This window comes from Mus pahari, chromosome 2 (assembly GCF_900095145.1).
Source record: "Mus pahari chromosome 2, PAHARI_EIJ_v1.1, whole genome shotgun sequence".
Taxonomy (NCBI): domain Eukaryota; kingdom Metazoa; phylum Chordata; class Mammalia; order Rodentia; family Muridae; genus Mus; species Mus pahari.
In genome coordinates, this window is record NC_034591.1 from 102,433,796 (window position 1) to 102,457,026 (window position 23,231).

The window sequence follows — 23,231 nt, forward strand, 5'->3', positions numbered from 1 at the left end:
TATCTGCAATCCTAGTACTTGGGAGGCTGAGGCGGGGTTGCCATGATTCTGCCATGATCTGTGACTTGGAGGGCAGTCTGGAAGGAAGATTGAAGAGGGAACAGAGGAGGAGGGGGTGGTTTGCCAGAGCATGCCTTTAATCCCAGCAATCACAAGGCAGAAACAGGTGGATATCTGTGAGTTCAAGGCCAGTCTGATCTACAAGGTCCAGGATAGCCAGAGTTACAGAGTAAGGCCTTCTCAAACAAAAGAGAGGGAGGGAGGGCACCACAGTGAGCTGTAGTAAATTCAAGGTACTTCCCCCAAAGCACTCGGAGTGGAGGAGACCCCCTTCTCCGCCTCCCACCCCTGCCCTGGTGGGATGCAACCTGCCTGGCCTCAATCAGCAGATGATTAAGTCAGGCCTTCGCCCCGCCTCCTCCCACCCGCTAAGTTTAAGAGTCCTTGCAAACAGCTGACCCTAGGGATCCTGATTCACAAGTCTCCCGTTCCTTTAGTAAGGTGGTCTCTCTTTCTCTCTCTCTCCCCCATTGAGTTCCTTGTACAGCCTGGGAGGTCCTCCCACTCCTCTCCTGTGTAGGTCCCCTTCAGGGTCGCGCCATGTCCAGCCCAGTGCCCCAGTCTGCTCCCTCAGGCACTCAGGTTCAGCCCGGGAGCCCGCGCCCCTGTCCGGGAGCCTCAGTAGTCCCGCACCGCCTAGCTCGGGGACGCCTGGAGTCATCCTTCTCTGTCGAGGCCATCCTGGCGAAACCCAAGACTCGAGAGCTGGCTGCCACCTCTCTGCCACTCTCTAACTGCACCAGTCTGAACCTCCTCGGGTTGGTGTCGCAGTATGGGGTCCTGCCCTGGGTGTGCTCCACAGGGTCTTGGCTGCCCCCCTACCTGAGCGTGGGCGTCTACCCGCTGTGCTCCACATCCTGCGTGCCCGGACTGAATGTGACTCACCACCTCTGCCAACAGGGCCTCAGGCTCACAGGTATCAGTATGGAAGCGGTGCAGATAGCGTCAAGGGGAACTCCTAGAGTTAGCCCGGGGTGATGGTGTGTGCCTGTAATCATTGCTGTGAGTTCATAGTTGTAATAATCATGTCAAATTCAGAAGACAGCTTTTCAGAGAGTTCCTTCACATCCCCCTGACTTTTCCATACTTCTGTGCGTGTGTTTTTAATTTGTATTCATACATGTGCAGGTGAGTGCACACGGATGTGGATATCAGTGGTCAACATCAGCTGTCTCCAATACTTTTCCGCTTCCTGAGAGCTATTTACACTTAAGTACAAGAGGCTGTAAGCCAATGGACATGGGCTCTGGGAACCAAAACCAGGTCCCCTGGAAGAACAATTACTTTTAATCGCCAATCTATCTCTTTAGCCCTTTTCCATCTTAGTTTTGAGATAGGGCCTCTCACCTAACCTGGAGTTTTCTAATTGTCTAGCCTGGCTGGCCAAACATCTCCTCAGTGATCCTCCTGTCTCTACTCCCTCAAAGCCTTTACTTATTTATTCACTTATTTATTTAACATACGAGTACACTGTCACTCTCTTCAGACACACCCCAGAAGAGGGCATCGGATCCCATTACAGATGATTGTGAGCCACCATGTGGTTGCTGGGAATTGAACTCAGGGCCTCTGAAAGAGCAGTCAGTGCTGTTAACCTCTGAACCATCTCTCCAGCCCTGTCAAAGTGTTTTTAAAAACGAACAAAAACAACAACAACAAACGTGGTGTTAGGGATCAGAACAAACATGTCCCTCCCCTCAACTGACTCCTGAGTGTCACCTATAGTCATGGTTTAAAATTCCACCTCTAAGCTGGCTGCTAAGATTTATACTCCTCAATCTTGTACCATTTTCTGACTGAGTCATCTCCCTAGCTCTTCTGGGGTTATTTCCACACAGCCTCTATCACTCTCTCCTATATTACAGGCCAAGGAGAAGGAAGGGCCTGTGCGTTTTCTTTTTCTCCTACCATGTGTGGGCTGGTGGCTGACGTCTGCTCTTGGTCTTTCTTTAGGATCAGAGCTACCTTACTGTCTAGGTCCTCTGAAATGGGCACCCACCGTGGACCTTCGGGACCACGGCACCGAGAGACACCCAAAGAGGGTTCGCACAATGTTTAACTGGCGGCAGCTGCAAGAGCTGGAGAAGGTGTTTGCAAAGCAGCACAACCTGGTGGGGAAGGAGAGAGCCCAGCTGGCTGCCAGGCTGCACCTCACAGAGAACCAGGTGAGAGCAGGGGCCGAGGCTCAGGCTGTGTAAGGGATGGGGAGAAGACATAACCTTTTTCCTCTGGGCTAGGATGATGGAGAGAGAGCCCCCCCCATTTTTTAAAACACATTCCCTATGTAATATTCCTATCAGAAGTCACATTATAAACATAACCAAAGGTTCCTCTAGTGCTTCCTCCTTTTTATTATGTGTGTGATTTGCATATGTGTATGTATGTTTTTACATGTGTGTAGGCACATGTGTGTGTGTGTGTGTGTGTGTGTGTATGTGTGTACGTGTGAGGGCCTGAGGTTGATGTCAATAATCATTCTTTGGAGGTGAAAGAGATGGCTCAGCTGTTAACAACACTGGTTGCTCTTCCAAGGAACCCAGGTTCAATTTCCAGCACCCACATGTTAGCTCACAACTGTCTGTAATTCCAGTTCCAGGGGATCTGACACCCTCAGACATACATGTAGGCAGAACACCAATACACATGAAATAGAAATTTATATATATATATATATATATATATATATATATATATATATATATATATATATATATATGTGTGTGTGTGTGTATCTACATATATACATACACACCCAGAGAGGGTTCGCACAATGTTTAACTTGCAAGAGCTGCAAAAGTTGGAGAAGTGTGTGTGTGTGTGTGTGTGTGTGTGGGCGCGCGCATGCGCGCGCACGTCACCTATAGCCACGGTTTAAAATATCCTTTCTAAACTGGCCGCTAAGATTCATATTTCCAGTCTAACCTTCTCTGCTAGGAATTGCACGTCATCCTAGGCAAGTCCCTACCACTGAACTATACATCCTCAGCCACTAACTCTTAAAATCTCCACCTAGACATCTCTAGGAAGGCATCACAAACTTTACAAAGCCTCAATTTTTTTAAAGTTCTTTTTTATTTATTATATGTAAGTACACTGTAGTTGTCTTCAGACACTCCAGAAGAGGGAGTCAAATCTCATTGCAGATGGTTGTGAGCCACCATGTGGTTGCTGGGATTTGAACTCAGGACCTTCGGAAGAGCAGTCGGGTGCTCTTACCCACTGAGCCATCTCACCAGCCCAAGCCTCAATTCTTAATTGTCTCCCCTCTGTTTCTCTCCTCATCCTGAGTCACACCACCCACCCAGTTACTCAAAAAGGAAGTCATACTAGATGGAATTGCTTCCTTGTGTTTTCCCACTGCCCCTGCTTTACATCCCTACACCCCTAGCTCCCCTTGGGTTACTGCAGCAGCCTCCAGCTGGCCTCTTGTCTCTGCCTTCATCCAGCTTCCACACACCAGCTAGCTGTGCAGTTGCTTCAGGATGATGTCATGTCCCATTTGCAAGCCTCAAAATGGATTTTCCCTCCCTGTGGCCTTCAAGGTCTTGGGTGTCCAGGCTCTTGCTGACCCTTTCTCCCTTGCAGCCATACCCCTCTTTCTGGTCCTCGAGTTGAGTTTGATGTTAACTGAAAGCCATTCCATAGGCTGTCCTACTCTCTACCCAGTCAGCTGCTCTCTGCCCTGACCAGGATGGATCTCAACTTCAAAGAGCTCCCCCAACCCAAACCTCTGTTTGTAACTCCTCTTAGATCTATTATATCTCCTTATTTTCATTGGTCCTTCTCCCAGTGGCTGGTGAGCTATAGAGGACAGGGGCCATGCCTCTGTGCCGTCACTGTCACCATCACAGTTACCTGGTACAGCACCAGCACACTGTAGTCATAAGCACTCACTGGGGACATAGCTCAGTTGGTAGAGTGCTTGCCTCAAATGCTTGAAGTCTTGGATTCCATTTCCAGTACCACAAACAATGGGGACAGCAGCACATACCTGAAACCCCACATACTTGAACCCAAGTGGAGGCAGGTTGACCAGGGAGGGGTTCAGGAATATCTTGAGCTACATAGCGAGTTTGTGGCTAGCCTGGGTGATATGAGACTTGGTTGGAAAAATAACTACAAAGGTACAGTCAGGGATGGATGTGCGGTGACTGAGAATTCAGGAATGACATTTGGGAGGAGTGACAGTGACGGGTAAAGGGGTCTGCTGGCCAAATTCTGATGCCTGTTCATTGCCTCCAATTATAGGTGAGGATCTGGTTCCAAAATCGCAGGGTGAAGTATCAGAAGCAGCAAAAACTGAAATTCCCTTCCTCCTCTGTCACAGAGGAGCCCTCCAGCAGCTCAGATGGCAACATCCAGAGTGAAGATGCTGAGTCAGGAGTTGGCAGTTAAGGACCGAGCAAGAGGCCCTGCTCACGTTATAGGGGCTGGTTCATCCTGTGGTACCTGCTGGCCCTCCCTGTCCCACATCTCAGTGAAGAGCTTCCTTTAGGTCAAAGGACACCAAATGTACTTGAACAGTCAGGCAGCGGACTCTAGAAGCAGCATAATGGATTGCCTATGACCTTGGCCAGGTTTTACTTCTTGCAGATAGAGGTTTATTGATAACTTACACATCTCTCCCAGGGTGAGTTAAGGTCTGTAAAGCACTTACAGAGTACCAGCCGGTGCGGTTTATGGGATAGAAGCTGTCCCAGCTCTGCCCTGAGGATGGATTCATCAGCTCTTTCCTGGCCTGGCTACGGAGAACAGGCACCCTTGAATCAGCAACACGGTGTGGAAGACTCTACCCAAAGTCTAGAGTGAAGGAGATTTCTTAGCTCACTTCAAAGTTTCCTGCATTTCAACCTTATTTCTTTTCCTCTCATCACCCTCCTCTGTATCTGAGGATGACTTTGAATTCCTGACCCTCTACTTCCCACTTGCTGGCATTATAGCTGCTTTTTTTTTGGGGGGGGGGGGAATTACAGATTTTCATTATGTGGCACAGATTGGCTTCAAACACATGGAAATTCTCCTGTCTCAACCTCTCTAGTGCTGAGGTAACAGGTGAGAGCCTTTATGCTTTGCCCAAAGTTTTCTTGTCTTGTCTGATACTTTCAATAGGAGTCCTTGTCATGGTGAGCTTAGGTTTATGGTAATTGGTTCCTTGGTGCAACAAGCTACTTTTTCTCTGAAGCACCTACCTTTTCCCCCATGAATTTATGTTGACCTAATTTTGTCATTTTTCACCCAGTATTGACAATACAGTTCTTCCTCCCTGAATGACCCTCGGACCCTGGTTGGTTTCTTGCCAGGAAGCCTGCTGGGAGCTTATTCTTGTGAAATCAGCTTTGGACATTTAAGAGATGGTTTCTGTACTGAAGACTGCCCATCCACAGTTCCTGGGTTGAGGTGAGGTGACGGGGTAAAGGAAGGGCTGAGATTCCTCAGTGAGGTTGTTCCTCAGGGCCCAGCTTTCTGGGGAAAGAGAAAGGAAGGTGGGGAATGGGAGATGAGCCTGGAAAGAACCCCACATACAAGACAGTGGACTTTAGCAAGGTATGGTGGTACACACCTTTAATTCCAGAGCTCTGGAGGCAGAGGCCAGCCTAGTCAATAGAGTGAGCCAGGGTTATGCAGAGAAGCCCTGTCATAAACTTGTAGACATTAAATGGCAGGTTTGAGGGGATCCAGAGCCTTTCCTAGAGAAGCCATCTTTTGGAGCTGGAAGGACAGTACACACCTGTAGTCTTAGCACCAGGTAGGCTAAGGCAAAAGGATGGAGTCAGCCAGAGCTACCATAGTGAGTCTGAGGCAAGCCTAGAGTAACTAGCCAAATGCTGTCTCAAAGGCAAGGGCTAGGAGAAGGCTTAACAGGTACAGATCCTTGCTGCCAAACTGAAGATCTGAATTTGATCCCTGGAACCTCCATGATGGAGGGAGAGAATCGTCTCCCCCAGTGCGCACACCCACATGCATATAGACACACTCACGGAATAGCTGTAAGAAAAGAAAAAACACGTATAAAACCTGGAGAGATGGCTCAGCAGGTAAGCGCACCTGTTGATCTTGCAGAGGGCCTTGGTTTGATTCCGAGTATCCACGTGGTGGCTTATAACCATCCATAACTCCAGTTCAGGGGACCCAAAGCCCTTTTCTGACTTATGCAGACACCAGGTACATACAGCCAAACATCCACACAGGCAGGTAAAAAATAAAAAAATAAAAAATGTAGGAAGACAATAACAAAAAGAGGGGGAACCCTGAATTTTTTTAATATCTCTGGGAAATCCTTCTGAATGCTGGGCTCAGAAGTCCTATTCACCAAAGGAATCCGGCCATAGTTGTCTGTCTCCTTCAGGAACAACTGGTCCATTTTGAGTGTGTACACACGCATTCATGTTCATCAAAGACCAGAAGTCAACAATGAGTGTCTTAATTGCCCTCTTTCTTCTTTTTTCTTTTCTCTTTCTTTCTTTCTTTCTTTCTTTCTTTCTTTCTTTCTTTTTTTTTTTTTTGAGCCAGGTTCTTCTGTTGAACATAGAGCTAGCCTATTTGACTAGGCTAGTTGGCTGGGGAGCCCACGGTGTCACCCTGTCTCTACCTCCTCAACCCTAAAATTGATATCCTGTTATGTGGGCGCTGGGGATCAAGCCCAGTTCCTCATGCTATGTGGCAAACACAGCCACAATTGGCTCACTTAAAAAAAAAAAAAAATGGAGTGGTGATGCATGCCTTAATCCCAGTACTTGGGAGGCAGAGGCAGGCAGATTTCTGAGTTCAAGGCCAGCCTGGTCTACAGAGTAAATTCCAGGACAGCCAAGGCTAAACAGAAAAACCCTGTTTTGGCAAACCAAAAAAAAAAAAAACAACAGTCAAATTTAGGAGTCAGAGGTAGGTGGATCCCCAAGTTTGAGGCCAGTCTGGTCCACATAGAGCTTGTCTCGTCTGGGTGGTGGTGGTGGTGGCACTAGGGAGGCAAATCTCTATTGAGTTTGAGGTCTGCCTACTCTTCAGAGTGAGTTCCCGGACAGCCAAGTCTACACAGAGAAACCCTGTCTCAAATACCATGCCTCCCTCCCCCGCCCCCAAGAGAGAGAGAACTTGTCTGGAAAAAAAAAAAAAAGACAAAAACTCACTAAACAATTACTATGTTATCTAACCCCACCCCACCCCGCAAATCACTATGAAACCATAGCAGAGCAGACACAGGTCCCCTGTCAAGGAATAGTCAACTGGGACACAAAACAAAAGGAATAGTCCGATCTAGCTGCAGAAAGACCTGTCCCCTCTCCCAGCCTTGCTACATTCATTTTTGTGTCTACTTAAGGGGTCCTCATATGTGAGGTCCACTTATTACTGTTCCATAACCACACTCTGCCATGTCCAGAAAGTCCCCAACTACTCTCTGAGGCACTGATCCGACCTGGTTGATATTTATAGAAAAAGAAAATCATTTTTTTCTTTTTTTGTTTAACTTTATTTATGCATGTGATTGTTTTGCCTTTTTGTGTCTATGTGCCTGCCTGGTGCCTGAGGAGGTTGGAAGAGGGGGTCATCAGAGCCCCTGGAACTGGAGTTACATACAGATAGTTGGAAGCCAGTGTTGGAAACCAAACCGGGGTCCTCGGCTAGAGTAACGCGTGCATTTTTCTTTCAGACAGGTTTCATGTATTCACAACATAGTTGAGGGATGACCTTGAACTTCTGGTCCTCTCTGCCCTCACTTCGTGAATGCTGAGGTTATAGGCATAGTCATCATGCTGGTTTTAAGCAGTGTTGTGGCTCAAAGTTCAAAGCAAACCTCTTCCAAACTTAGAAAAGAAATATTGCCACCAGAGGGAGGGAAAAATTTTAAACCGAGGGAGCCCAGCAACCAAACTGCTTTTCAGGATGAGTGGCAGAGCAAAATTAAGACAGTCTTCTCTGGGTCTAAAAATGGCTTTGTTCGGTGTTGAGGGTTTGATGAGGGGCTGCATAAGCAGGAAGATGGTTGCAAACTCTTGGCCAGCCTGGGAAACGTAGACCCTGTCTCAAACACCAGACAGTGGGAAAAGCAACTGTGGACACTTAAGAACACAGCTAGGATAGGCTGGGGGGGNGGGGGGGTCTCCCCTGAGCGACTCCATCAGCCGTCATTCATGGACTCCGACATAGGCCACCGAGTCAGACACAGACTACCAGAAGTCTAAGCACACAGTCAGGCCGGGTTCCACCCAGTCAAGCAACCAAGACACGAAAGCCTTGAATTGCTCGCCACGTCCCAGGGCGGGGTAAGGAAGCGCTCGCCCACTCGGTGGGCGGGGCCTCCCGGGACGGGGTCAAGGGTCAGAAGGCGGAGGCGTGGCCAAGATGGCGGCCTCCATGTGCGACGTGTTCTCCTTCTGCGTGGGCGTGGCGGGCCGTGCCCGGGGTTCCGTGGAAGTCCGTTTTGTGAGCAGCGCCAAGGTGAGGCCAGGTCGGACCGGTCCGGAGAGCCACGCGGGGGACCCATGCTCACATTCTGGAGTCCGGGCCCCTCGGCGCCAGTCTGGTTCCTGCTTGGGCCCGGGGTGCTGAGTCTGTCCTCGTGCCCAGGATCGTGGCGATGTCGCGTGGGGGAAGCCCAGCGTGCGCACTCTTCCCGGAGGAACCCGGTCCACTGGCGGGTGGCCGTGCTGCTGCTGTCCTGGGTGGAGTTGAGGGGTATCCTGGGCCAAGGCTGTCTTGGCTCGGCTGGGGCTTAGCTACTGTTCTGGCGGTAGTGGGTGGGGAGGGAACGGAGGTAGGAAGCCTACTGGGCTCCCCGGCGACCCTTCTGACTAAGGTCTGGGTGGAGACTTGGAGAACGAGCTAGAGAACTTGGACCAGAACCTGCACACCGAGCATGTATCCTGAAGGGTTTTAAGCAAGAGAATGGCATGATTTCGTGATTCAGATGATGGTTCTTTTTGTTGCTTCTGTTGTGCTTTTTGTTTTGAGACAGGGTCTCATTATGTAACGCTGGCAGTCCTGGAACTCACTATGTAAGCCAGGATGGATCAGCTTCACCAGTGCTGAGATTAAAGACTTGTGCCTGTATGTTCGGCTCTATTAATCGTGTTTTATTCCCAGTAGAATAGGAAATGCACATAAGTAAAAGTAAAAATCACTCCAAATTGTACTTAGACTAGACTTGAACTCATCTAGCTATCAACACCTAAGTGCTGGGTAACGGGCCTTGTGGCTGAAACACCCCACCTCCATCCCCATGTTTTCTTTTAATACACGTTTTCAGTTCATCTTTAGTATCAGCGATCCCATTTCTACTTGGTTAAAGAGTTGATTGATAGCCGGGCAGTGGTGGCACACACCTTTAATCCCAGCACTTGGGAGGCAGAGGCAGGCGGATTTCTGAGTTCAAGGCCAGTCTGGTCTACAGAGTGAGTTCCAAGACAGCCAGGGCTACAAAGATGTATGGCTCCTTTATGTTGTATCTTATCAATCCTGAGAGCAGAGGTGTCTCTGCTGGGTTTCAGTGCAGACAGACTTTTGTTCTCTCCAGCACTGTTTTTTCACTGTGTGCCTTTGCCAGTTAATATACGCAAAATGGTATGGTTTTGACTTCATTTGCATTCCTCTGGATAAAAGAAAGGTTAAATAACAACAACAATGTGCATATCCTTGGTCCTTGACCCAAGATGTTCGCTATGTTGTCCTTTGCTGTCAGCATCTCCATATCTGTCCAGGTTCCCATCCTAAGTTTCTCTTATCTTTCTGTTCCACAGGAATGAGAGCGAGTACTCCTATCCATCCATGGATAGGAAGCTAGCTTTCCAGTATCCTTTGTGCCCTTAGCTGCTCACATCCCCATTACTACCCAGAGCCGGTCCACCTGGGGGCCCATGTTTGAGGTGTCTCAGATCAGTAATCCCTTTCATCACCTTTTTTTGTCACCATACTCCTCCCCTACCTTGGCTCCTCCTTTCTTCACTTCCTCCTCGTTTTTTTTTTTTTTTACTTCCACCAGTCCCTTTGCCCAGTTCTGTCCTAGCCCTCTCTTAAGACCCCAGCTAGTGACTAGGCCTAGTGGCCCTGGCCTGTATTCCAACAACTCAGGAGACTGAGGTAAGAGACAGCCTGGGGTACAGAGTAAAATCCTGTCTCAAAAACAAACAAAACTACTCCAGCTGGTCACAGTCCTCTGCCTCTCCCTAACATTCTGCTAGGGAGAGTCACTCACTTTCCCGTGTGGACTTAGAGCCAGGTGGCTTACTGAGGGTGGTGGCAGCTGCAGTCTTTTTTTTTTTTTTTTTTTTTTTTTTTTTTTTTTTTTTTTTTTTGTTTTTCAAGACAGGATTTCTCTGTGTAGCCCTGGCTGTCCTGGAACTCTCTGTAGACCAGGGTGGCCTTGAACTCCGAAATTCACCTGCCTCTGCCTCCCAAGTGCTGGGATTAAAGGTGTGCACCACCACTGCCCAACTCTGTTCTGCTTCTGTGGATGTTAGTAGGAATGATTTTTAGATATCTGTGAATTGTTATGCCAGGGACCAGTCAGTGGAGGATGAAATCTAATGAGGTCTAGTAGGTGCTAGTTGGAATGTTATACTTCCATACACTAGCTAAAGCCCAGCATGGCTCACTAATTTGGGCTTGCTTTCTTTAAAATTATTTTGATAATTGTATTTGTCAAAACAGATATTAATGGAAGCTCGTGCACTTTTTTTTTTTTTTAAGATTTATTTATTATTACACATAAGTACACTGTAGCTATCTTCAGATGCACCAGAAGAGGGCGTCAGATCTCATTACGGGTGGTTGTGAGCCACCATGTGGTTGCTGGGATTTGAACTCAGGACCTTCGGCAGAGCAGTCAGTGCTCTTAACCACTGAGCCATCTCGCCAGCCCTCGTGCACTTTAAAGTATTATTACTTGTATGTATGATATGTGTGTCTCTGGACATGGATGCGTGTGTGCGCCATATCATACATGTGGAGCTCAGAGGACAACTTCTAGAAGCTGGTTCTCTGTTCTCAAAGTAAGATGTGGAGATGGACCTCAGATCATCAGGCTTGATGCAGAAAGCATTTCACCCACTAAGCCCTCTGGCTGGCCTAATAAAGACTACTAACTATTCCACACTGTCTAAGAGTATTGTATAATTCCCCTAAAGTTTGTCTTCCCTCCCTTTCTCCCTTCTCTGTCTTTTTCTTCCTTCTGCTGTGAAACTTATTAAATCAGCAGTTCTCCGCCTATGTGTTGTGACCTTTTGGGGGTGGAATGACCATTTCACAGGGGTGTCACCTAAGACCATGGGAAAATCCAGGTACTTACTTTACAATATAACAGTAGCAAAATTATAGTTAAGAAGTAGCAACAAAAATAACTTTATGGCTGGGGGTCCCCACAATATAAGGAACTGTATTAAGGGCTCACAGCATTAGGAAGATTGAGAACCATGGCATTATGTAGCTCAGGTTAGCCTTGAACTTAAGGTAGTCTGTCCTCTTGCATCAGCCTCCCGGATTCTAAGACAACCGGTGTGAGCCACGGTGCCTAACCTTGCATGCTTCTTGATTTTATGCAATGGGGACATTTTCTTGATTTTTCATACTTTTGTATGCTTGAGGAATGAGTGCAGTGTTGTTCTTGAGTGGACTTGAACTCCTGACTTCCTTCGCACTAAATACTGGAGTTACAGACACCAACCGCCCGCCATTCCTCTGGCTCTCTTTAGCTGTAGTAACTAAATCTTTTCTGCATTTGGTCTTCTAGAGGGGAGCTCTGTGGTTATCCTCCCTGTCCCATGCCCCGCCTCTGCTCCCAGGGTTTCTCTCTGTAGCCCTGGCTGCCCTGGAACTCACCCTGGAACTCTGCAGCCTAGGCTGGCCTTGGCCTCAGCCATAAGCTCAGAGATCTGCTTGCTTCTGTATTCTAGAGGACAAAGCAAATTTGAAGTCAGCCTGTGTGTGTGTGTGTGTGTGTGTGTGTGTGTGTGTGTGTGTATGAGAGAGAAGAGAAACACAGACCATTCAAGGATTGTTTCCCCACTCTTCATCCTGATGTTCAAAGTCTTCTTAACCTTTAGTGCTAGGATCAAAGGCATGCACTGCTACATCTGGCTAGTTACCACATTTCAGAATTTGAAATTCTCAGAAGATCACATGGGTCTCACTTCTTGCTGCCAGGAAGGCTGAGTTTTCATATTGCTTGGTTGATCTCGGGGGCAATAAAATATAGAGATGGAGTTTCCAGGAAGGCAGCCAAGGGTGTTTGCTGGACTTTGCCCCTCACTTCACTTGTCCTGTTCTATAGTTAGCTTCTAGAGCTGGGTAGTGACACATACCTGTTATCCCTGCCTAGGAAGAACTATTGTAAGTTCAGGGGCAGCCTGGGCTATGTAGGGAGACACTGTCCAAAAAGGAAAGAAGCTTTCTGGGTTATTATGTATAGGCTGAGATTTGCTCTGAGTGTGGCAAAGGCCCATCTGCACCCAGTGCCAATGCTGAAGGGAAACAGGAAGCTGCTGTGGCATCAACAGTGATGGAGCATTTTCTCTGCCACTCTATGATAGCAGCTCCTCTTTGGAAGCGGTACCATCACTTGCTAAGAAGTGTCAACAGGGCCATTAGCTTCCTAGGCTCTTGATGTGCAACTGCCTGTTTCCATCTCCCTAGTGCTAGGACTAAAGGTGTTCACACCACTGCCTAGCTCAGGCTAGGCTTCTTAAGCTTCAGCATGCATAGGGATACCAGCATCCTGTTAAAATGCAAATTTTTGGCCTGTGAGATGGCTCATGAGGGAAAAGTGCTTGTCATGCAAGCCTGACAGCTTGAGCTCATTCACTAGATCCCATAGCGGAAAGAGAGGTTGTCATCTGATTGCTACACAGCACACACACACACACACACACACATACACACACACACACACACACACACACACACAGAGAGAGAGAGAGAGAGAGAGAGAGAGAGAGAGAGAGGCAGGCATTCTGATTCCGGGCCGGGCCTGGGAGGTCCTTTTAGGCACTGGGTGGTGAAGAGGTAGAGCTCCCGAGGGTGCTCACTTGCACTATGCGGCCACACCTTGGAAACTGCCTGGCAGAATTACTGAACACCCACTTCTCCAGTGGGAAGCAATTGTCAAGGAGGTTCCCAGGAGGAGTTGGGAGCCAGTTCTAGGACTAGTTCAGTGCTTTGTGCTGGTCACTTCTCCCCCAAATTAGGCTGCTTTCTGTTGGGATATAGGATGTCTCATGGGGAACTGAGGGTAGTGCCATCCTAGTAGCCACTGCTGGTGTAGGAGGCCTTGCCCTGGCCATTCTAGAATGTCCAGGTGTTCAGATGGCCGCTGAGGTGGCTCCCTCCTTGGCCAGGTATTGTGGACTGAGAGAGGTGCAGCTGCTCAGCCTCTTGTGAGTTCTTGGAGCTTTGTTTTTGTTTAAAGATTTATCTTTATTTGTATATTTGTGTGTCTCACACGGGTTTGGTGCTAGTGGAGGCCTTGGATCACCTAGAACTGTAGTTACAGGTGTGTGTAAGCTGCCTGATGTCAGTGCTGGAAACCAAATAGGTCTTGTGGGAGAGAAGTAAACACTCTAAATTCTCTAGCCCTGTTTTATTTATGTGTGTGTGTGTGTGTGTGTGTGTGTGTGTGCGCGCGCACATGCACGCGCCGCCTCTATATGTAGATGTACATGCCTGTGTATGTGAACAGAGGCTAGAAAAGAGCATTGGGTTTCCTCTTCCATTAAATTCCACCTATTCCCCTGAGGTAGGGTTTCTTCCTGAATCTGGGGCTCATGACTTGGCTTGGCTGAAAGCCAGCAGGCCCCAGTCATCTTCCTGTTTCTGCCCTCTCTGGAGCTGGGATTCCAGGCATTTGTAGAGACACCTGGATTATTGTATGGGTATTGGCATCCAAACTCTGGTCCTCATGATTATGGAACAAGCACACTTGACTACTGACCCATCTTTCAAGCCTTGTTTTGTTTTTGTTTTTGTTTTTAAACCAACAAACAAAAAAACCAAGGTTTTATGTAGCTCAGGCTAGCCTTGAACTACTTATCCCCCTATTTCCATGTGCTAGGATAATAGCCATGTGTCACTTGGCAGGTTTGGAGCAATGTCTTACCCTGTCTGTTCTTTGTCCTGACAGGGAAAGGGACTGTTTGCCACACAGCTGATTCGGAAGGGAGAGACCATCTTCATCGAAAGGCCTCTGGTAGCTGCGCAGTTCCTCTGGAATGCACTTTATCGGTACAGGGGTGAGCACATCTTGCCTGTTTCAGGGGACTGCTGAGATGTTCATTCTGTGCATGGAGCCGAGCCTCACACTTCTGGCCGACATTCTGGAAGGAAATGCTGTCTTTCCTTGGAGCATAGGGCCTGAGAACCAGGGCTCTGGCTACCTCTGTGTTTGGGGCTGTGTGCCTGCGATGGGAGGTGCCTCCAGAATGCTACTTGGGAAGGACTCTCTTAGCCAGAACTTAGAGTCTCCTCCCATGGGCATCATGCTGAAGGGCTCTGTACCTTAGACATCCTGACTGAAACACTGCATCACCCCCGCTCAGCCAAGACTGAGTTAGGTGCCACAGCAAGATGCCCTTACTTGGTCAGCCTTTTCATATTTTTCTTAAGCTAGAGAGAAACAGGAGCACCAGTGTGAGGCAGGGGTCCCCACAGACTGAATCTGAAGGAGAAGCAGTGGGATCAGGAGCTAGAAGGTTCTTGAACAAGGGTCTTACTATGTCTCGCTTCCCTGCAGCCTGTGACCACTGCCTTCGGGCACTGGAGAAGGCAGAGGAGAATGCCCAGAGGCTGACTGGGAAACCAGGCCAGGTTCTACCACACCCAGAGCTATGCAGTGTGCGTAAGGACCTCCACCAGAACTGCCCCCACTGCCAGGTGAGCACCCCTGGGGAATGCACAGGAAAGGAGACAGGCCAAGGAGGCTTTAGTTCCATCTTCACTGGTGAGGAAACATCTGAGCAGAACTGGTCCGTTCCTCAAGGCTCATGGTGTAGTGTGACAGTACAAGGGCTTAGTAATTGTTCAGCTTCTTCTTTGCTGCCAGTGTCCATTGTTTAGAAAATGGGTATGGTGGGTCTTAGGGTTTCTATTGCTGTGAAAAGACACCATGACCACACAACTCTGCTAAAGGAAACCGTTTAATTGGGGCTGGCTTACAGTTTGAGAGGTTGGTTCCATTATCGTCATGGCGGGAAGCATGGCAGCATGCAGGCAGACATGACGCTGGAGGAGCTGAGAGGTCTACATCTTGATCTGCAAGCAGCAGGAGACTGTCCACACTGGGTGTTGCTTGAGCATATATGACCTCAAAGTCTACCCACACAATGACACACTTCCTCCAAGGTCACACCTCCTAATAGTGCCACTCCCTATGGCCAAGCATTCAAACACATGAGTCTGTGAGGGCAGTTATTAAATCATCACAGTGGGACATGCCTTTTTCTTGGGGATCTGCAAGATGCTGGGAAAGCTCTCTTCCCTTCGTGTAGTATAAGGGACTAGGTTAGGTGCATGCCCCTACAACACCCTATTTTATCCTCACTGAGCTCTTGCTCTAGGGCTGTTATGGAAAGAATGCACTTAGATGAGGTGAGAGCCTCAGGTCCTGTGTGCTAACCCTCCACTCCACCTAACAGGTGATGTACTGCAGTGCAGAATGTCGGCTAGCAGCTGCAGAGCAGTACCACCAAATCCTGTGCCCAGGCCCATCCCAGGATGACCCCCGGCACCCCCTCAATAAGCTGCAGGAGGCATGGAGGTAAGTCCCTTCCTCTCCCCCCCTCCATTCCTGCCTCAGCTCAGCAGCCGTGGGAGCTTTGTGAGTTATTCCGAAACAGAAGTCAGTTTCGGCAGCCTGTCTTTAATCTCAACAGCCAGCCCTACCATGAGAAATTGAGACACTGCCAGAGAGTCCAGCCAACCCTAAGGGATACAAAATTGCCTAAGTCCAGCCTTTGATGGCAGGAAGTGTGTCTGTAGCCTTCATGCTGGCTCTGCTCCTAGGGAGGGGACTTGTAGGTTCCTTGGTTTTTCTCTTTCCCTAGGAGTGTTCACTATCCTCCTGAGACTGCCAGTATAATGCTGATGGCCCGGATGGTAGCCACGGTGAAACAGGTGAGCCAGAGAAGCTGGCCCAGTCAGCCCAGGTCTCAGCCATCTAACCTTGCTTGGATGCTCTTGTGTCTGGGTTTCCTGAAGGACAGCTGCTCACTCTGTAGAACCTCCAGAGCATGCTAACCTGAAATCAGATGTAGGCTGTGGCCCCTCCCTGGTTTTGCCTGTCTTCATTTTTCTGAGATATCTGTAGCTGCAGTTCCCAAATTTGATCAATAGGGGTCACTATCCCAGGATAGTGTCTCTTAGATCCAGAAGTCTTGTGGACCCCTTCTGTCTTCACTATTCTTCCCCCATGGCCTTCTGTTTTCAAGGTGTTTTGAGTTGGCAAGCCCTGCCCCAGCTGGGAAGTGGCTGAGTGTGGGCAGAGTGGGAAGGGAGGCCTGGATGGTGGACATTCCCTGACAGCAGGGACTTGAGAAACATAACCCCTGTCTTCCCCACGGACGTGCGCATTTGCTGTGCAGGCCAAGGACAAGGACCACTGGGTCAGACTCTTCTCCCACTTCTGCAGCAAGACAGCCAACGATGAGGAGGAAATTGTCCACAAACTGCTGGGGGACAAGTTCCAGGTCAGCTTTCTCCCATGGCCCTTACCCCAGCCCCTCAGGTAGCCCGGGGTGTCTGTGGCTACCTTTAGGGGAAACCCCACATTTGCCCTCTTCTCAGCTACAGCAGGGGTTAAAACCTGGTCCTGAAAAGCCCTTCAAAGAATGCACATCCTAGTGCCACTTACCTTTGTGACCTAATATAGATCTAAAATTGGAAGTAGGGACAAAGGGTTGCATGTCCTACCCAGGGGTGCTTATTACCCCACGTGGGAAGGCAAGACCCTGAGGAAGGCAGCAGCAGACACATCAGGTTTTCTGGAGTGGAGGGCTGGGGGTCTACAGGTCAGAGAGTTGTGTGAAATTTGTGAGGTGAGAGTAAGACACTAAGGCCCTCAGCCTTCCTTTGGAGCTGCCCAAGTGGGGAGGCTGCCAGAGATAGAGGCTGTCCGAGGGAGAGAGGGAGGAAGAGGGTGGGAGCGCAGCTGTGGGAAGGTGTATCTCTCAGGGAGAGTGTTGCTGTACTGGATCTAGAAGAAGGGGAAAGCCAAGTTGGTCAGAGGCCAAGCAAATCTTAGGGACGCTCCCAGGGAGGGTAAGGACAGGTGTTCTAAGCCCTGCTGCCTCAGTCTTGCTGGAACGAGTACTGGAAAAAGGAGGAAAGGTTTAAGTTTACACCCTCACTTGGAGCCTGCAGACGTGGAGCTAGGCACACAGCTCAGGCACACAGTTGGCTCCTTTTCTTTCTATTACTTGACTTCCCTACTTACATGGTGCTAAGGGGAAGTCTCCAGGGCTTCAGTGTCCCTCTGTTTCCCCTAAACAGGGCCAGCTGGAACTTCTGCGTAGGCTCTTCTCAGAGGCCCTTTATGAGGAGACCCTCAGTAAGGTGAGTGTGGAAGGCAGGCTCACAAGGCCTTCTTCCTAGTGCTCCAGGCCTGGAGTTGCAGGGTGGTCGGGTTAGGAAAAGCAGCACCAGACTGACCTCTCTTTCCCTACAGTGGTTCACATCAGATGGATTCCGGTCTCTCTTTGCCCTTGTTGGGACCAATGGTCAAGGGATTGGAACCAGGTTAGGAGAGAATGTTCTAGACCTACTAGATAATCCTCCAGGTTTGATAGAAGATTAGTGGAGGATGGTAGCCACAGATTCTTTCAAGATGGTGGGATTGGGTATTGTCATGACCTGGATGGGAGGAATGAGGCAGGGGAATCTGCTGCTGGGAATCTTTTGGGAAGGTGGGGTCCTTACTCTAAAAAAAGAACAGTTTTAGATCTGTAGGATGGGGAACTCTACTGCCTGGGCTTAACCTGCCTAGACACAGAGAGCCCTGTGACCTGGGTTGCTTCCATCCATGGGCTGTTTAGTTCCCTCAGCCAGTGGGTACATGCCTGTGATGCACTGGAGCTGAAGCCTCAGGACCGGGAACAGCTAGACACCTTCATTGACCAGTTGTACAAGGACATTGAGGCAGGTAGGTGAGATGGGACTGTGGCTTCCCTACCCTTGGAGCTTCCCTAGTCAGATAGTGGAAGTGTTCTTGCCAGGAGCTCTAAGCTTATGAGGGGAAGGGAATTTCTCTGTGCCCATGGGAAGCCTCAGAACTATCCACAGGACTTGAAGGTGAGAAGAGGTCCTGAGACCCATCCAGGGGCTCCATGGTGCGGGGAGGGAGAGTGCCAGGTACATAGGTAGTGTACAGACAGAAGAGCAAGGCTTCTTGGAGAAGCACATTTAGACAAAATGGTAGAACCTGGGTGTTTCAGTTGGAGGGGTGGCAGGAGAGCAGAGCTGATGATGTCTTCTCATGAGTTGAATTTCCCTTTCCACTATATCTGCATAATACTTTCTTACAGCAACTGGAGAGTTCCTTAACTGTGAAGGATCTGGCCTCTTCGTGCTTCAAAGTTGCTGTGAGTCTTGGACTAGGGAGTAATGGGCCTACCTGCTTCTTCCCTGCCAGGCCATCTTTCCCAGTTTGCTCCTTCGAGGCTGACCAGGGCAAGTCTAGAAGTATGGTTAGGCCTGTGTTTCTTTGGAGATTTTCTTGGAAATTATTGCTCTATCAATTTCTTTCTTTCTTTCTCATTCATTCATTCATTCATTCGATTATTTGTGGTGTTACTGGGGGTCAAACCCTAGGCTTCATCCCCAGCTTCTTCCTTGTGTTTTAATAGATATTTACAGTGGGCCACGTCCACCTGCAGGAGAGGCACAGAGCCCTGCTTCTTGCAAAGGGAAGCATAGGCAGTGCACTAGATTGGAACTAGACTGCCCTGTGGAGTATGGTCAGAAATCACTGAGGCCTAGAAGTCTCCTTAGCACCTTCTGGGAAGGCCAAGGCCACCGCCAACCAAGACTTTTCCAGATCTCAGTCTCCTACTTCCGCTTTCCCTACTACTGATGAACGTCTCCTCTCAGGTTGTGTGATCAGGGATCCAAGTCAGCAGACAGAAATAAATGGTCTGTTGTAGGCGCTCTCAGGGCCCATGCCTCCCTCACTCAGTGAGACAATGGGGCATAACTGAGAACAATGGTCAGTCTGGGATGTGTGTGGAACTCATAGTGATACAAGGCACATTGTATTTTCACTATGGTCTTCAAGAAAGAACACTGGGCAGGAAGATAGGAAATGGGCTCTCAGACCTGCCCTTCCCTGTAGAGTGCTTAACCACAAAGAAAGTGACCCAGAGCTCTGTTGAAATAAAAAAAAAGTTTTTAAAAGAGTTTTGACACAGAGGCTGGAGAGATAGCTCAGCAGTTAAGAGCACTGATCCTCTTCTGGAAGACCTGAGTTTGGTTCCCCACATGGCAGCTCACAACTGGCTATAACTCCAATATCTGACACCTTCACACAAATATACATGCAGGCAAGACACCAATGCACATCTACATATATACATACTTACATACATGATGACTTTTGGACTCCTGATCTCTGGCTCTACCTCCTAAGTGCTGATACTATAGGTATACCATGCCTAGCACGTTTTGTTTTGTTTTGAGACAAGGTGTCTTGAGTCCTGACTAACTGGAACTCATTGTGTAGTCAGTTGGACTGCAAACTCATAGCAAATCTTATCTGGCTCAAGGGATTACTTGTGTGAATCACTCTGCTTGGCCTGAGAATATTAGTTTGTTTCATTTGTTTTTTTATATTTATTTGTTATATTTTTTGAGAGATGGCCTAACTTGGTGTGAAGATCTCCTCTCATCACCTCCTGAGTACTATGGTTAAAGGCCAGTGTCCCTGTGCTGGCTGTTTTGTTTCTGACACTTTTTATTTATTTACGCACATAGGCTCTGGTGTGCGTGTGGAGGTCAGAGTCAGTTCTAGGGATTACACTCAGGTTGTCAGGCGTGAGGCAAGCACCTTTACCTGCTGAATCATCTCCTTGCCCCTAGAATTACCATTTTTAAAGCTGTCATTGTGGGTATAGTGATGCACTTAGGAGTCAGAGGCAAGTGTTACAAGTTCAAGGGTAGCCTGGGGTACATAGCAAGACCCTGATTCAAAACTAGGGACTGGGAATGTAGGTCAGTTATGGAATGCTTGCCTAGCATGTGCAAGGTCTTGGTTATACATACACACATACTCTACTCACTGTCTTTTGTGACCTAGGCAACCACAGCTGTGTCCCCAATGCGGAGACCTCCTTCCCAGAAAACAACTTCCTTTTACATGTTACTGCCCTGGAGGATATTAAGCCAGGCGAGGTGAGAGGGCTGGGCAGCAAGGGTGGGCATAAGGGCTTTGTGGTTTCTCAGTTTCTCTTTATGAAGCAGCAGTAACTAGCTGAAGCCCCTTTGTTGGGCTGCTGGTGAGTCACCACAGGCCCCAGGGCCTGAGTCTTTTTGGCCATGAGTATGCTCTAATCCCTCCCAGTTCTTCAAACATCTTCAGAAAGTCTCAGATTGAGGTAGAACTGTATGCCCAGTCCCTGACCCCTGACCTTTTCTATTTCTTTGTGGCTTGGACCACAGGAGCTAGTGTGGATTGGAATTTCTGGTTGGTGGCCATAGCTGGTTTCTCCTAAACATGTTATACCAAAATTAACCTACTGGCTAGTTTTCCCCAGAGCCCGAGGCCAACCTCTATTCCTGTCTGTCTTAGACCCAGATGGGAGTCTTGCCAGCTGGAGGCATGGGGATGGAGGCCTAGCTCTCAGGCAGGGACCGGTGATTGACAATAGATAAGGCAGTTGTTGGGGAAGCTTTTATCCTTTCTGATGGAGGACATAGGCAATCAGACCCTCCTCTATCCTACAGGAAATATGTATCAGCTACTTAGACTGCTGTCAGCGGGAGCGCAGCCGACACAGCCGACAAAAGATCCTCAGGTGCCAACTGGGGGACATGGTTGGGCTCTGGGCTCTTCTGTCCCCAACAACTGCCTGACTTGTCACCCCTCTACTTTGAAGGGAGAACTACTTGTTTGTCTGTTCCTGTCCTAAATGCCTGGCAGAGGCTGATGACCCCAATGTGACCTCAGAAGAGGAAGAGGAAGATGAGGAAGAAGGAGAGCCAGAAGACGCAGAGCTAGGGGATGAGATGACCGACGTGTGATGTTATCTCACCTGGAAGGCCCTGGCCAGACTGTGCTGGAAAAGGGGGCCTGTCCTCCACAAAAGTGGTTGGAAGGAACATCCCCTCCCCCTTGCACCCACTGCCTGCTTTCTCCCGTCTAGCATTCTGCTGGAGGGTAGGATAGAGGCTGGACCCGAGCCCACCCCTTACCAGACCTCATGCCCTGAGCACTGCTGCTGAGCTGCATCGGCCCTATGCCATCACAAGCCTTCCAGAACCGGCCTTCCCCTGCCATGCTCCACTGTAGCTGTGAGACAGGAATCAAGTCTCAGGTCTCATAGTGTTCTTCCTCTGGGCCCCTTAGCCCATATTCAGCTCATGCATCCATCAGAGGCTTGGCTCCTATTTACTGGCTGTTAATTTCAAGGTGGCAACAAAATGGCCAATCAGAGAGCAGACAGTTTCCTTGAGAGAAAGAGGCCTTACCTCCTCATATTGTGCACCTGCCACAGCTGCAGCTCAAGTACCGGACTGCTACTTGCCAGCAACATGCAGAAACAAGGGACTACGCCTTTAGAACAACACTGCAAGAAGACTCTGCCAGGGGTGCTGGGCTGTTCCCACTGTACACTGGGGAGGTAAAGATTGACCTGTTCGCCAAACTCCAGAATTGGCTGGCCTATGTCTTGCCTCTTAGGCTCAGGCAAGTGGGCTAGCTTGACAAGGTGTGGAAAAGACCTATCTTTATCAGGATGGAAGACTACCACCCTTTGTCAGACCAGCAGTATGGCAGATGACAGATTGTGCTCTGTAATTTAGGATGCCCAATCTTCCCCGAGACCAGCTGCAATGGTCCAGCAAAGGTTCTCTGGATCACCGACATCCTCCTTTAGGATCTCCATAGAGGAACACCAAAGTCTTCCAGAAATCTGAAGGAGCTGGGCAGTACACTTGAAGATGAGCCAGGACTTGTTCCCTCATTGCCACAGATGACCTCACTCCTGGGGTGGGCACTGTGGAATTACAGCTACCATTCCCCATTTGTTCCCTGAGAGGCCTGCACATGGCTCTGCTAGGAGCTTTCAGGGAGTACCAGTGCCTATGCTATAGGCCCTTTTCAAGGTGGAGCCAGATGGAACATGCCTGACTGGCCCCCTGACCTACTGGGCACACTCCTTCACAACAGCCAGCACCCCTCTCCCTCTGGTCTGCCCATTGGTCTCAATAAAATGTGAGTGGTGATAGGCCTTTGCAACAATGCCTTGTGGGGTGTGGGCTGGGTGGACCACTCTGGGTCTGCAGTAGTCAAGGTGGGTACAAAGGGCACAAGTTAGACCAGTGGATGGTGGCAGAATGCTTCGGGTTCTCAGCAGTCCCCACACTGGTGTGTAAATGTCCCTAAAACCAGACCAAGGGTCTCAGAGGTTTGGTTTCAGTTGTTGACTCTAGGCCATAAGAGTCTTCTTCCGCCAGGCATGGTGGCGCACGCCTTTAATCCCAGCACCTGGGAGGCAGAGGCAGGCGGATCTACAAAATGAGTTCCAGGACAGCCAGGGCTATACAGAGAAACCCTGTCTCGAAAAAAAGTCGTCTCAGAGGGCTGGACTAAAATTAAAATTGGCAGTCTGATGTACTTATCCTAAAGGGCCTTAAGAAGCCATGGTTGTCTCTGAGCCTCCCCTAAAATCAGCAGAATGACATGGGACTAAGTAAATGAGCTCCCTACAGCATGCATTTTTAGTTTAGGACACAGGCACAAACCTGGTGAGCTTTATTTGGCTTTATTGCTGAAAGTAGGGGCTTATTAGTCCCCAAATATCACTTCTTTAAACCACTTGAGCAGCAGCTACACGGCTCACTGTGAGGAGGGCCTGGCTGCTGGGAGCTGAAACAGGTGGTNTGTGTCAGGGCCACCTGCCTTCAGCACCTTTTGTTCCAAATTCTAGTCAGAAGCCTCTTCCTGAAGCATGAGATGTCCTTGAGGCCCCGGGGAAGGGAAAGCC

The 23,231-nt window shown here is 49.0% G+C and overlaps 2 protein-coding genes across 2 annotated transcripts; both read left to right on the forward strand.

The window, feature by feature from the left end:
• The first annotated feature begins 600 nt into the window (after nucleotides 1–600).
• Nucleotides 601–4,455, forward strand: Noto (notochord homeobox). The gene is made up of 3 exons (XM_021191659.1): nucleotides 601–976; nucleotides 2,014–2,225; nucleotides 4,309–4,455. The coding sequence occupies exons 1-3, from the start codon at nucleotides 601–603 to the stop codon at nucleotides 4,453–4,455; spliced, it is 735 nt and encodes a 244-aa protein (XP_021047318.1).
• Nucleotides 4,456–8,374: 3,919 nt separating this feature from the next.
• On the forward strand, nucleotides 8,375–22,472 carry Smyd5 (SMYD family member 5). Its single transcript, XM_021190586.1, has 13 exons — nucleotides 8,375–8,493; nucleotides 14,165–14,273; nucleotides 14,774–14,913; nucleotides 15,675–15,796; nucleotides 16,083–16,152; nucleotides 16,620–16,724; nucleotides 17,527–17,589; nucleotides 17,702–17,772; nucleotides 18,069–18,175; nucleotides 18,558–18,614; nucleotides 20,324–20,418; nucleotides 20,971–21,041; nucleotides 21,123–22,472. Exons 1-13 carry the CDS (start codon nucleotides 8,398–8,400, stop codon nucleotides 21,265–21,267), a joined length of 1,251 nt encoding a protein of 416 aa, XP_021046245.1. The 5' UTR covers nucleotides 8,375–8,397; the 3' UTR covers nucleotides 21,268–22,472.
• Nucleotides 22,473–23,231: the final 759 nt, after the last annotated feature.